The sequence below is a fragment of the Podarcis gaigeae genome (genome assembly GCF_964106915.1).
Source record: "Podarcis gaigeae genome assembly, chromosome: 3".
NCBI classification, from domain to species: domain Eukaryota; kingdom Metazoa; phylum Chordata; class Lepidosauria; order Squamata; family Lacertidae; genus Podarcis; species Podarcis gaigeae.
Genome location: NC_139680.1, coordinates 72454979 through 72469499, shown reverse-complemented (window position 1 = coordinate 72469499; position 14521 = coordinate 72454979). Strand labels below are relative to the sequence as shown.

Here is a 14521-nt window from a genome sequence, read left to right as displayed (position 1 = left end):
ACTGGCCATGCACATTTTCCCAGAAGAATAAATGAGAGTAAGGGAAAGGCAAGCTATTACGATAGTCTATGGCATATAAAGGAAGTATTCATATCATAAGAACACAAGAGTCTTGCTGGATCAGACCAAAGGCCCATATTGTCTAGTATCCTGTTCTCATAGTGGCCAACAACATATCCATAAGAAGCACACAAGCAAGACCTGAGCACAAAGCATTCTCCCAGAAGACATCTTTATTCAATTATATACTATTTGCTTGTATCAGGCTCCACAACCTTTTTGGGTCTGGAAGCACATCACTACATGTCCAGATCTGATTCACGTTATGACATTATCACACTCCCAAACTATTCCTGATTGGCTGGGATCACTCAGGGGTAGAAAAAAGACTGGCCAAAGAAAAAAGGTACAGTGGTACCTTGGGTTAAGTACTTAATTTGTTCTGGAGGTCCGTTCTTAACCTGAAACTGTTCTTAACCTGAAGCACCTCTTTAGCTAATGGGGCCTCCTGCTGCTGCCGCGCTGCCAGGGCACGATTTCTGTTCTCATCCTGAAGCAAAGTTCTTAACCTGAGGTACTATTTCTGGGTTAGCGGAGTCTGTAACCTGAAGCGTATGTAACCTGAAGCATCTGTAACCCTAAAGTAGAAGCAGGGCAGGGCAGGCTGCAAACTGTAGCAACATATGACACTCATTGGGGTTCATGGAATTCTACTTATTATGCCTCTCATGTTTTCTGAGGGCAAGACCCCTGCTTATTCTGAATTTGAATTGTCATTTTTCTGCTCCTGACTTACACAGATCAACACACTTCATTTTCCAGTCAAGGAATAACTCTTACAAGAAAGTCCATGAAAAGATGGCATAAAAAGCAATGCAAAATTTGGGCCCTTATGAACTATATATTACAGAAGTGATTCCCATAAAAGGAATCTGGCTACATTATCTAGTCATTATTGTGAGTCAAATGTACTTCCTAGTAGCATCAAACCATACATCAGCTGTGAACTTACTAAGAGGCATTAGGGAAACCACTTTCAGTCTCAGCCCATCTGCAATATACAGATAATTATGCTTTTCAGACTGTTGTAAGAATTACTGAGGTAATATTTGTAAAACACTTTGAAAACTTGAAGAGAACTGCTCCGGATTGCACATCACAGTTAATAATTTACAGTGATGACATCTAAGAATATTCTTTCACTCCTTCTTACTAGTATACAGAGAAAACAGGGCATGATTCCCTGGCTTCATGCCATGTCTATACCTGGGATCATGATTTATTTCATGCCAACAAACTGCAAACAGTACGCCAATAACAAACCTTGGCTATGTATCATTGTTTCTTGTGAGTGAATTCCTGTTTCGGACATAACAAATCCAGGGATTATGGTTTGCTTCCTCCAGCACTGGGGGGGTAGGGGGAGAGGGTAGAATTTAAATTGACCTCTTAGTTGAAATCAAAGTAAACAATTCACCTTAGTGTGGCATGCAGCATGAAACACTAAATTGTTACTACTTCAGTTTATAACTTAGTTGTTTCTGTAAAATAATTCAGCACTGAACATAATTGTGGAGTCTTCTCTTAAACACCTTTCCGACACCTATCTGGTATATTTCAGCTAAACTATGCTTTCACAACATGCCCATTTTCACAACTTATGCCCAATTAACTGGATACATGATGTTTGCCCGTAGCAGACCAGCAATTATACTACCCATGACATATAAAAGTGTAGTAGAGCATAAATAAAATAGAGCTGTGGGGAAGGAGGTAGAGGGGGTACACAATGAGCAGTCCAGTTGCCACAGTGGTGGAGACACTCCTGCACCACAGTCAGACAGGAGGAGATGGTGGAACCACTGAGAAGGAAGTGCAAGGCTTGGGTGTAATTGACAGTTTGGAGGAAATGAGAAGAAAGTCACAACATGGCTCAGGTGGAAGCCTTACTGAACACTCTCATCCAAGAAACATTTCTGTATTGCCAAACCAAAGCTTTTTTAAAATAGTTCAAACATGCACAAAGGCAGTCAGGTTCACCAGAAGTCATCTCATGGCACACCCAACAACCACAACAAAGTTCTGCCTGCACCTGGAATTGTGTGTGTGTGTATGTGTGTGTTCATTCAAACATGGAAGGTTGATAAAAAAGGCATTATATTGCATTAAAGATGAAGCTTAAAACAAGCTCCATAATAATAAATAATGAAATTAGACTAAGAAGCCATCAGAGGAACATGTAGGTCTCAATGCTCCAGTCAGAAGCATAGATATTTTAGCATTATGTGTAGTAAGATAAGAATCAAAATAAGTCTACAAATAACTGAGCCCTGGCCCATTTGACAGGTCAATTTTCTAGTTCTACCAGTCCTATTATCTAAAACAGATTTGAACAGGAATATCACAATAGATTTGAATAGCTAATCTAAGACAACTTGATCTTCAAGCTCCTATGTTGGCAGCTATCAACAACGTGACTGCACAACTCTAACCTGTCATAAAATGAGGAGAGCCAAATGATCAGATATAAAAAGAACTCTAATAACAAGCCACTTCCAACTATATTAGTGCTAACACTTTTTGAAAAGGAGATAGATCACATACATTATCTGTTTCAGCAGAAGACCATGGAAGGCTTATTATTACATAAAATGTAAATTTAAACACTGCACAAATGTGTAAGGGAACATAAGTATTTCCTTTAAAGCTAAAATGAGTTCAAGATCTTTGAAAATAAATCTGAAATAATTCTCTCTAGATGTTAACTATTTAACACTAAAGAAAATAAATCAATTATTCATCACTGGGCTTTTGTTAACAACTAAAGACTAACCGGAGCCAAAATCAAGTGTAAATTTCCTTCTTTTCCTTGGGAACAGGCACATGATCAGCTTCCACCCAATAAGCAGAGAGCACAGTATTGTTTTGCCAGCAGAGAACAATCTACCTATCAAAACTTCCCCCACACCACCTTTCATACTTAACTCAAGCATACAGACTGACCAGCCAAAAAGAATGTTGACAACAACCTGATGGGGTGTGGCTTTAACTTTTTAAATTTTAAAAAAGTATCCAATCTTTTTCATTAAAAAAAAGTTTTAGTAGGAAATCTAAGTTTTTCCTGTAGAACTTGTTCCCATAATTGTGAAACTTGCTCATAATACTAGTTTTATGAGCATTTTCAAAACCATTCTGCTAATATCATAGGAAAGGAAAGCTCCCCTCCCCTATTAAAGCTCAGCAGCTCATTTTAAGAAAATTATTTGTGGACAGATGCAACACTTTTTTACAGGTTAGTTTCCAAAAGGCGTTCGGATAAAGTAGACGATTTTTGCACTCCTTTATTTCGGTTAGATGATAATAAGTACATTTCTTTTCCAGGTCTTGATCTCTACACCACACCATCCTTTAAATTAAGAGTAATTCCCTGATAACCCTCCCTCCCCTTTCACCCCGGATTCCTACATAACAAGCCTATTCTTATTCGATACACGCCAATGTTTTCCCCGCCAAACACACACACACAGAGAAACAAACAAACGCTCCCCTGCGACATTTCCTCCTAAGCCACGATGTTTCAGGGCACGGCAAAAGGGGCAGCCTGCTTCCATAAATGCCACTAGTCCGCGAGACCACTTCGAATCAAAGCAGTACTTTAGGTGGGGGGGGGGGGCGGGAATCGACGACCAGCGGTGATAGTGAGGATGACGGGGAGGGTTCAGCAAACATTAGCAATCGCTAGAAAAAAAGGCTGAGCCAAGCCCTGGAGGGGGCGGGGTGGGCGAGCCCCGTACCTTGCCGGGCTGGGGGCGCAATCGTAGGAGCTGCAAGACATGGGGGAGGAGCTCATATCAAAGAGAAACACGAGAGCAGCGCCTCTTCCTCGCAGGGTGTAAATAGTCAAATTGGGGCTGGGGGAGGGATACTGTCTTTACAAAAGAAGGGAGACACGGCGGGCGCAGGTACGGGAGCCTTATCTCGTCGCCCAGAGCAAATGAGGGCCCGTGCAGGTCGGCCGGCCGGCCTGCCTGCCTGCTCCGCATCCAAAGGGGATTTTAGGGGGCGCTGGACATAATCTCCCTCCATGTGATCGTGCCAGTGAAGTGGGCACGAGGAAGGTCGGAAGGCAATACTGTAATGAAGGATCTCTTTCTCCGGAGGGGGGGGCGAGCGGGGGGCTGCCGGGTCCCTCACCTCGGGAAGGGGCGGAGCCTCCCCTCCGCGAGGATGGAGGCGTCTGTAGGAAGCGCCGCCACCGCCGGCCTCACCTCCGTAAGGAAAGGAAGGGAAGGGGGGCAGTAGCTGGCCGGGAGATATGTCCGTGTGGGGCTGCGTGTGCAGACGTTGATCCCCCTCCGCCCGCTTTCGGCTCCTGGGAGGGAGAAAGGGGAGAATGCCGGCCGGCCGAGCGCTCACCTCGGTGGGGGGGCTGATCTCGAACAGGTCCAGCCGGTTCGCGTTCCAGTGGTTGATGATGTCGGCCAGCTTGCGCCGCTCCTCTTCCCGGCTGCCGCTGCCGCCGCCCGACATCCTCCTCAGCAGCCCTCCGGGGCTCCCGGAGCCAGGAGCTACACGGCGGGAGGGCCGCGCGGAGTTCCCGGCGGATTTGTAAGGGGGCGGAGGGGTCCGAAGGAGGGAGGAATCCGGTCGCTGGTGCCGCCCCTCCTCGCTCTCACCAGCCCAGACTTTGCCCTCTTCTCGCTTGCTGAGGGAAGCGCGGAGCGGCTCCTGGCTCGGTGGCAGCGCTTCCTGTTCGGTAGCGTCTCTCAGTCCTCCGCCTCGCGGAAAGCCGTCGCCGCCGCCTCCTTCCCCGCCCCGGTTGTCTCCTTTCCTCCCTCCCCGCCTTTTCTCTCTCACACACACAGAGAGAGAGGGAGGGAGAGATACCGTTCCGTGCGCGCGGCCGCTCAGCCGTTCTTTCGCGAGCGCGTCACAAACGCCGCTCTCCTCCTCCTCCCCCCACCCATCCTTCCTTGCGCGCGTGCGCGTGCGTGCCTCCTCTGTGCTTCTAATGCTCGGGTGTCAGGTCAACAGCCCGGCGAGCGCGCGCGCGGAAAGAGGGCCGAGCGTACGGTGCTCGCGCTTCCTCCTCCTCCTCCTCCTCCCGCTTCTCTCTCTCTTTCTCCCCCCGTGTGTGAGGGGGAAATTAGCAGTTGAGGGCGTTTGGGTTTGAACTAAGCGAGGACGGGGAGAGAGCCGCGCGGTAGCCTGCCGTGGCGGCAAGAACAATGAAGGGTGGCGGCTGAAGGGGGCTGGGTTTGTGCGTGGCGGCGGCGGGCTGGGGAGGATGGCAATCGCGTGAAGGGATTAATTGTTGTTTAGCCATGGTGCTCTCTGGGGACTCAGAAGGGAGGATTGCAGCCTTCCTAAGCGTGTGCGTGTATATAATTATATTCCCCCCCCAAAAAAAATGTAAATAAAAGCAAGGTGGAACTTGCTGAAATAAACCCTCTCTTCTCTGCCTGCGAGAGTTTTGGCAAGCCCCGGTCACCCACCTGCAATGCTTCATGTTTAAAATTGGAATAGGGAAATCTATGCACAGCGAATTGGTATGCAAGTTTTTGCTGGGAAGTAAGCCCCACTATAATAGGCACGGGAGGTTTCTCCTCAGAAATTATGTTTAGGACAGCAGTTTGAGAGTAGGGTTACCCACATTATTTAACTAGGTAAGGTTTGAGAAGGTAGTGTTGAAATAGGTCATCTTTGCAGTAATCCTATGCAAGCTTATCTGGGAGTTGGTCCCATGTATATCAGTGTAGCTGCCTTCTCTGTAGACGGGCATAGTATTGCCTTGTTCAAGATCACTTATTAGGAGTAAGGCCCATTGATCGCAGGTGGGTTGTGCTGCACAGTTGCCTCCAGCAGCTCTTGCACTAGGACTGGAAGTGCCAGAGGAATGATAGTACTTCTAAGCACAGGGACCTGGCACAGCCCTGGCAAAGTAGGCCCTGCCAAAGTTGTTGCTTCCTTGCAGAATCCGCCAACAGCACTTAGGATGAAAACTGCACAGTAAGAATCTCTGTTGAGTGACACAAGCGGGAGGGTTGGCATCAGGATATTGTAAAATGCAGTTCCCTGTTCACATTATGTGCTTGTGAGAATGAATAAGCCTGGCTTCTGTCTAAAATTGAAGATTTTACCATTTCCCCAGAGGACAGCTAAAACTGTATTAAGCTGATTGAAATAAATTAGTTTATCCAGATGCATGGACTACTCTTAGTCTGGTGGTGAGAGGCTAGGAGAGATAGCAGGTGTCTTGGAGCAGGGAACTGAGTGGAGGTGTACATGGGCACATGCATGCAAACAGGATAAGCATGTAGAGACTTTACAGAGCAGCTGAGAGACTGTGATTGGTATGGAGAAAAAGCAAGAAAGGCCATGCCCATCAGACCGGTTTGGGGAATGAGTCATCTCTTGGAGCAAGGGAAGTAGATAAAAGTAGGGGGGAGAATAGATCATTGTACAATATTCATCTGTCCTTAGGCAATGTTTTCATACACATTCTCTCCATTCTCATTTGTTTCATAATAAAGCTCTCCAGTTTTGGAACTTGCTTTCCCAGATACCAGAAAAATGCTAAGCTTGCCAATTTTCTGGGAGTACCATAAGCCTTCAGTGTTCAGGGCAAGCATTTTGTGGCTGGGTATTAGAGGATTTTTTGAGGATAACTTTTAGTCTACGTATATTTAAGTGTTTGGATAACATGTTTCTAAGTGTTGAGCTGTGCTGAGCCCTAGGAAATACAGTAAAGCATAATAAAAGTGGTGGGAGGGAATTAGTAAATTAAATAAATTGATTGTCAACTCAGATAAGAGGTATGCCTCAGTTTGTTAATGGTGGGTCTTTCCCTAAGAGTATTCCCACGGGATTGTAGTTCTAGTCACTTAAGTTCCTCCATTAATCAAGGACTCCATAATAGAGCGTGTGCATAACCTCTTGGGTTTAATCCATGCTGTCTCCCATTTATGTATCAAGTACATTGACATTTTTAAAGCTATTGCTTTATTTGTTTTTGTTTTTTTATAAATATTTATTAAAGATTTTCTTAATACAATAGAAAAAACAAACAAAATAACATATAATTTTTCAATATCCACATTTTCTTCACTTCTTTGGACTTCCTCGCATCTCTCGTTCCTGCGTTCCAAATTTTCGAGCTTTACCCAGCAATTTATCACCTTGTTTCAATTCTTATATTATAATTTTCCAATATTGTATCCCTAATTTTAGATAATTTAACCCAAACCTTAAAGGCTTAATTTTAACATAATATTTATCCAAAATTTATCTTTTCTTATATCTTCATTTATCTTCATATTCCTTTTAACTAACTTATTGGTGCCATATTGTTGATAATCTTACATCTTTCTTAGCATTCATACAATTTACAATATTTTTGTAAATAGTCCTTAAATTTCTTCCAGTCCTCCCCCACAGCCTCTTCTCCCAGGTCTCGGATTCTGCCAGTCATTTCTGCTAGCTCCATATAGTCTATCAGTTGCATCTGCCATTCTTCCAGTGTGGGCAAATCTTGGGTTTTCCAGTGCTTAGCGACAAGTATCCTTGCTGCTGTTGTTGCATACATAAAAAATGTTCGGTCCTTCTTTAACACCCTCTGGCCGACAATGCCCAAAAGAAAGGCCTCTGGTTTCTTAGGGAAGGTATACTTAAATACCTTTTTCAACTCGTTATATATCATTTCCCAGAAAGCCTTAACTCTAGGGCAGGTCCACCAGAGGTGAAAGAACGTTCCTTCAGTTTCTTTACATTTCCAACATTTATTATCAGACAAATGGTATATTTTTGCAAGCTTGACTGAGAACATGTACCACCTATATATCATTTTCATAACATTTTCTTTCAAGGCATTACATGCCGTGAATTTCAAACCGGTGGTCCATAACCTTTCCCAGTCAGCAAACATGATATTATACCCTATGTCCTGTGCCCATTTTATCATAGCCGATTTGACCGTTTCATCTTGTGTGTTCCATTTTAGCAGCAAATTATACATTCTTGAAAGTACCTTAGTCTTAGGTTCTAACAATTCCGTTTCTAACTTTGATTTTTCCACCTGGAATCCTATTTTTTTATCCAACTTAAAAACTTCTTTGATCTGAGCATAATGTAACCAATCTCGCACTTTATCTTTTAATTTCTCCAAACTCTGCTAAAGCTATTGCTTTATTTGACCCCAGTGTCAAGATTAGCAAAGAATTGCTGTGGGTATAGGAGGGTTTTCTATCCCTAAAAAACCCCTGGTCAGGATCCAGTGAGCTCTGTGTGCTCCCCAACATTGTCTTCCATGCAGCCAGGCTTACCCAATTTCCTCTAGTGACTGGTGCTCCTCTTAATGCAGGAGTCAGGGCATAGGAGGTATATATGGTTTTTTATGCCACTTGGTTTTTCTCTGTTCATCTTTCTTGTAGTGCCAACCCTTTTAGTTGCACACTCTTTGCAGGTATATGAAGTAGTTATTCCAGGAAACTCTTTGAAAAGCCTTGTTTTTAAAAATGGGGAAAATAATACTGACTCTTCAGGAACACTATTTTTAGTCTGTTTCTTGTAGCTTTATTATACAATCACTGAACTGTAAAAATACATAAATTTTACTTCCTTTTCTTGGTCATTATCCTCTTGTATTCTTTTAAATCTGTGTTTCTGTTACAGGGATATCTTTGCACAAAGAAAATTCAGGCCTTTCCCCCAGATAACCCATTCATTATTTTTGGGGGGTGGGAAAATCCAAAAGTTAATAATTCAGTACATGTTTTGATTGGATTTCTGTTTTTTTACTTGAGTGCTTTAGTTGTATTTAAATATGGGTTTCAAAAATGTGTATCATCAGCCAATGTAAAAGGCGTAATAGAATTATTTTAACAAACTTTATAATTCAGTTGTTGGCCTCCGAAGAGGCCACAAGACGGTATTTAGCTAGCATTCTCATATGCATGTCAAGAATCAGAAACCACAAATGTATCAAGCTCATGTAATACCTTTGGGAAATTGCTGTCAAGCATAACCATGCATGAGTGCTAGTTAGTGCAAGAAGGGGTTAAGATAATAGAGCTGGATTTCTAGACTTGGCCCCCTTCTCTGATGAGGGAGGAAGTGAAGTATTCTCTTCCTGTTCCATCTCTCTCCGTGCCATGTAACTGATTACTTACTTACTTATCAAACCTTTATTAGGCATTATACAAATAAAACCATAAAAGAGAAAATAACATATAAAAGCCTTGAAATATATATAAAAAGGCTGCAGTTGGCTACATACATATATATATATATATACGTCTAGAATCAGTGGTTTTCCTTGTTAACCTGCTCCTTGGAGGACTGCTACCAAAAACTCGGCTACCCCCGCCGTTACCCTTTGGTCAGCGTCGGATAGGTAGAGTCCCACACATTCACCTTGCTGGGGTTCCAGACCAGCCGAAAGAGGGGACAGCACGCGTTGACGGAGCGTACTGTGCAGTGGGCAATGAAAGAGAATATGCTCAACAGTGTCCGGGACATTCATAGAACATCTGCAGAATCTCTTGTTCCTAGGAACGTTTTGATATCTTCCCCTGACAAATGCTGAGGGAAAAACATTCAAACGGGCCAGCATAAAAGCCCTACGTTGGGCTGGAATTATTAATTTAGTGACGTAATTGGCTCTGCTATCTAAGATATTTAAATCATAGAATATGGGGGAGCAAATTTTGTTTACAGCTGCCATAATATTTTGTCTCTCGACATCCTTTAGTCTAGTTAGAATATTATGAAAAATGTATTGCTCATTAGAATTGTACAGGGGCTCCAGCTCGATACCTAAAGATTCAATCTTTTTTTCGAGGTGCTGATACCAACTTGATTTATAGGAGTCTTTGAGCAAATCAGCGAGCAGACTTGATGGGGGGCAGCGAAAGTGGCAGCGTAACCAGTACTTTATTGAGGTGGACCATGCCCAATATTCCATTGTGTGTATGCCTATTTCTGCACACATTGTTTCATATTTGATCACAGCTGGGAGTCCAAGAATACGTCTCAGGAAGCTGGAATGAATCTTTTTTAAATCACTGTTATATGCTTGGACCCATAGCGGGATTCCATAGAGTAACTGATTAAGGAAGATGTGTCTAAGCAAACAGCAACTTTAGAGCATATGTTTGAAGCTAACTTTCTGTATTTTCTAGCCAAGGGTATTTTGCCTGTGTTCTCCTTGCTGCTGCTTGGATAAATGCATGAATCTGACCTTTTGAACATTTTGTAAGTAAAGCATTTTAAATTTACTTAAAAGTGTGTGGTCTGTTCATTGCAAGGGATAGAAAGAGGGGAATACTTTGCAATCGAACTAAACAAGATAAAAAGATTTAACAGTCTGCATTTCCATACTACACTGCTGCTTGACTTGCGTGAATTTAAACTCTGTTACCAAGGGTTCTCTTCTGCTGGAGAGTCTGTTTAGCCCCACGTTTTGAATCCAGGTGCCCAGCAGATTCTTTTGTTATTTACCCCGTACACATGGGCCACGGGGCTTAATATTTTCCTCCTACAATACCTACCCTGTCATTGGTACAAGTTACCGGTACTTGTTCCAACTGTGAGCTATCTGAACAGTTGGGTGGACCTTATCTTTGTACTTTTTTGGTTACATTTTTTTCTCATTTACTTTTGTAAAATAAGGTGGGGAAAGGGTACTCAGATCGCAGCTTTACAAATGTGGTAACAGCAAAAAAGAAACAAAGCCCTTAGCATTCTTAAAGCCATGCACAAAAGCCTATTATAGTCACTGTTCCATGTACATTCATCTGTGGTTAGAAAGTCCAGAGCTTACACTTACTTGCTGACGTCCTATAATAGATAACTGTAATCTGATCCAAAGTTTCTCCTGAACTTTTATGCAAGAAAGTTGCATGTTTGTAGGATACTTCTAACCCAAGGGTAGGAAAATCTGTGACCCTGCAGATGTTGCTGAACTTCATCCCCAGCCACTGGCCAGGGATAACAAGAGTTGTTGTCCAGCAACATCTGAAGAGCCACAGATTCCCACCACTACTCTAAGGCTTATGCAGATTTTACTGTACTATTATAATCTGTAAAATTATACCTTGTTTTCTTTTTAAGGAATTTCATTTCTAAAAGATGCAGAAATTACCATAAAATCCATAATGGCTGGAAGGGATAGTTCAAATAATCAGAAGTATCTGAAAGCCAATATCAAGGAAAGGATGAGTTTTGGGCCTGTCCTTTTAGTTATTTGCTATTTATATATGTATTTAGCCAACTGCCACAGTGCTCTAAAATGATCCACTTAAGCTTAGCTGAGGTAGGCTCATATCTAAAATTTATTGAATTCCTTTGCCAGCACTCTACAGTACTGGAACTTATTATCTAGTACATGGTGTGGAGACAGAAGATCTTGTGCCAAATATAAAGGTCAGACCCTAGTCCTCATTGTAGAGATAAACTTGAAAAAATTATCGTTTACTTATCCAGAAACTTAACAGCTTCAGTAGACACATGACTGGGTCTTATGGGGTCTGCAGCATTGTCAGTAATTTTGCTCCTCAACTATTTTTTCATACCCTGCTCTCACCTGAAAGATGTGTCAGCTACTTCCAATCATTTGTATAATTCTGTAATATAGCTTCAAGTTACCACTGGCTCTCATTGGTCGTCACAACTAATTTCCCTCTGCTATTCAGTGCCTGCATAATTTCTCAGTAATCTTACAACCAGAATAAATGTTGCACATTTGTAATGTTAACATGTACAATGAAAGGACTTCAGAACTCGGATCAGGATCAGATTTCTGGGTCACTGAATTTAAAGGCCAGAAAGTACCTTTCAAAGATAGATACTCAACAGGTTTTCTGGAATTAGAATCAGCAGTACACCTGAAATAACTAACAAACTCTCTTACTGTTTTGCTTTGTGCCAATGTCCTGTCATCTCCCTTGCAGTCGGGCATAGTACATGGGTAATGTTGATGAGGTCAACTTGTAGACACAGTTCCAAGAAGGAGATTGCAGGCTGAGTAAATCCCTCCCAGGTTACACACTATGATTCTGGGATGAAGAATCAACAACTCCCCTGTTTTTCCCATAGCATTTGTATCTAGAGATAACAGTTCTCTCAATTATACCAGTTTTCTGTTGTACCAACTATATACTTAAAAAAAAAAAAAAACACAACAGTTGTCTATCTTGCTTCAGATGTTGCTATCCTAGCATATATACATCTATGCGCAGTATTTCTCTCCATATGTCACTTTCATTTTTTACCCTCTGTGCTTTGTCCACTTTGAATTGTTATGGTGTCTTTCTGCACTTTTGCCAATGTCTTTTTCTTTCTCATTTAGTCAATCATAAAAAAAAATCCTCATACCTGGGGGATAGTTTGTTCCCAACCAGATACTCCTCAGCCTCTGTCAACTTTCCCCATTCCATACCCTCAATCAGTCTAAAAGAGAAGTTACCGGTAGATCTTTCAGGAAAGGGAGAAAAATACATTTAATTCTGCTGTTGCTCTTTGTACTGTGTTAAAACACCTGTTGAAGTAAAATACTTTTCCTGAATAAGATGACATGTTTGGACAGTGTTAACACAAACTAGGAAATAAAAACTTGCCCTTGCAAAATTAACCCATTCTCATTTGTTGTGTAGATTACATGCATTGAAGTATAGTTTAAGCCAGCTAATTAGATTTAACATGCGGTTTTCCAGTATGAGGGGGGGTAGACTTTATTACACCAATGAGAATTATATGACTAATATATTTGATGGCCTTCAGCTTCCCACCTCCACATATGTAATTCATATCAATTGCATTGAGACCCTATATATGTGTTTAAAGCCGTATCAATCCTATTCAAAGTTAGATGCCTAAAGTGCAGTCACTGACACGAGTAATAAGAAGGGCCATTGAGTTGAGCATCCTCCACTTAACTGAGTATTGGATTGCAGCCTAAGCCTCTTGAAATTAATGGGCCAACTATCAAAAAGCCCTGGGGTTTTAAATTTAGTTATTTCTCATTTCACACCCATTCCCATGAGTTGCAAACAATTATATAATGGTATGCCAAAAGAATCACAACTTACAGCACAATCCTAACCATGTATACTCAGAATTACCAGTAAGTCCTTTTGAATCCAGTGGAGTTTACTCTCAGTTAAGTGGAGTTAGGATTCCAGCCTAACTCAAGTAGACTTATTTACCAACTGCAAAAAAAAAAAGCTAAATTATAAAATAGCAATTGAAGATGACAGACCAATAGTCTGACTCAGTATAGGTCAATTTCCAGAGCCCTCTCCCCCCCCCCCAAAAAAAGTGAACTGGGATTCATAATACATACTACTTTGCCTCCAGTGTACTTCCATGACTTGTTTGGGAAATGGTGAACCCATGACGTTAGCCGCAATTCATATCTACCCTGTGTCCTGTTCTTTCTTATTAAATACTGTGTTTTGAGAAAAACGGAACAACTTCGCTGAATTTTAAGACAGTACAGTAATATGTACACAGCCATAGATGCTGTTTTTATGGTTTCAAAATGTTCCCGACAAGCCTTGGCCTCAGTTCATCAAGCTACTTGTGTATATCCCTGGGAGGAACTCAGCATAATGTTCAATGGAGTGTACAGGAGCAAAAAGGTCTGCTCATGCAGCAGGACTCCACACCCCACCCCGCCTGTTCTGGGTTTTCCCTCAACCCACCAGAGCAGATTTAGGGGGTGTGGGGGAAGGACAGGACAAAAAGGCAAGTTGTGTGAGTGGACCTTGTTCTGCTCATGCAACAATTTAGTTGAACCAACCCCAAATGTATGTGAATAGCTCATTTCACTTCCCTCAAAAGTATATTAACTGCTCAAAAATAAAGCACCCTGCAACATAGAAGCAGATATATGCCATTTGGGATTTCTATGATACTGATAACACTGGGAAAGTAAATACTCTACCCAAAGTAATTTTATTTCACCAAATGTGGGATGATTTCTAAATTGATTCAAGCTAAACATTTAGGTTAATGAAAGTAATGTATGATCAAAAATTGATATTTAGAACCAGTAGCATAGTATGTGTCCCACTGTTCTAATTAGCTGATATGAAAATCTTCAAAATATGCAGGCATATGTAAGGCACCTGGTTTTTGAAGAAGGAAAAGTCCCCACCAAGAATTAATTAATTACGGCTCAGCAGCCCTCTGAAACAGATAAATGTAAATGTTGCTTCTTCCTGCACCCCCCTTTATAAAGCAACTGAGGCATAGTAAGGTCTATTTCTGGTAACAAGCCATGAGAGGGTGTGGATGCCTTACTAGGCAATTAGTACAAATAGCCAGAAAGTATTTTGTTGCTAGTGCATGCTTCCAAGTTTTATTGATTTTTGCTGTTTAAAATATCAGTTTTGGAGTAGTTCATGAAATATGTGTTTGTGCAGTTAAAAGCAATTCCTTTTAAAAGAAAAGTTTTTTTAAAAAAATAAAGTTAAATTATTAGCTAGATGAAGAATTGACATAACTAAAGAACAGGCATATG

General features: G+C 41.8%; 1 protein-coding gene across 36 annotated transcripts in view; it reads right to left on the bottom strand.

The window, feature by feature from the left end:
- Positions 1–4999, bottom strand: part of AFDN (afadin, adherens junction formation factor) — an 88676-nt gene extending 83677 nt beyond the window's left edge. For 26 of the 36 annotated variants that reach the window (XM_083731988.1, XM_083732000.1, XM_083732004.1 and 23 more), the window contains exon 1: positions 4417–4999. In XM_083731988.1, the coding sequence (XP_083588114.1) occupies positions 4417–4530 (114 nt within the window). In that variant the 5' untranslated portion in view covers positions 4531–4999. The remainder of the gene's footprint in view (positions 1–4416) is intronic. The other 10 variants (XM_083732010.1, XM_083731989.1, XM_083731996.1 and 7 more) reach the window with 3 other exon arrangements.
- Between the last annotated feature and the right edge of the window lie 9522 nt (positions 5000–14521).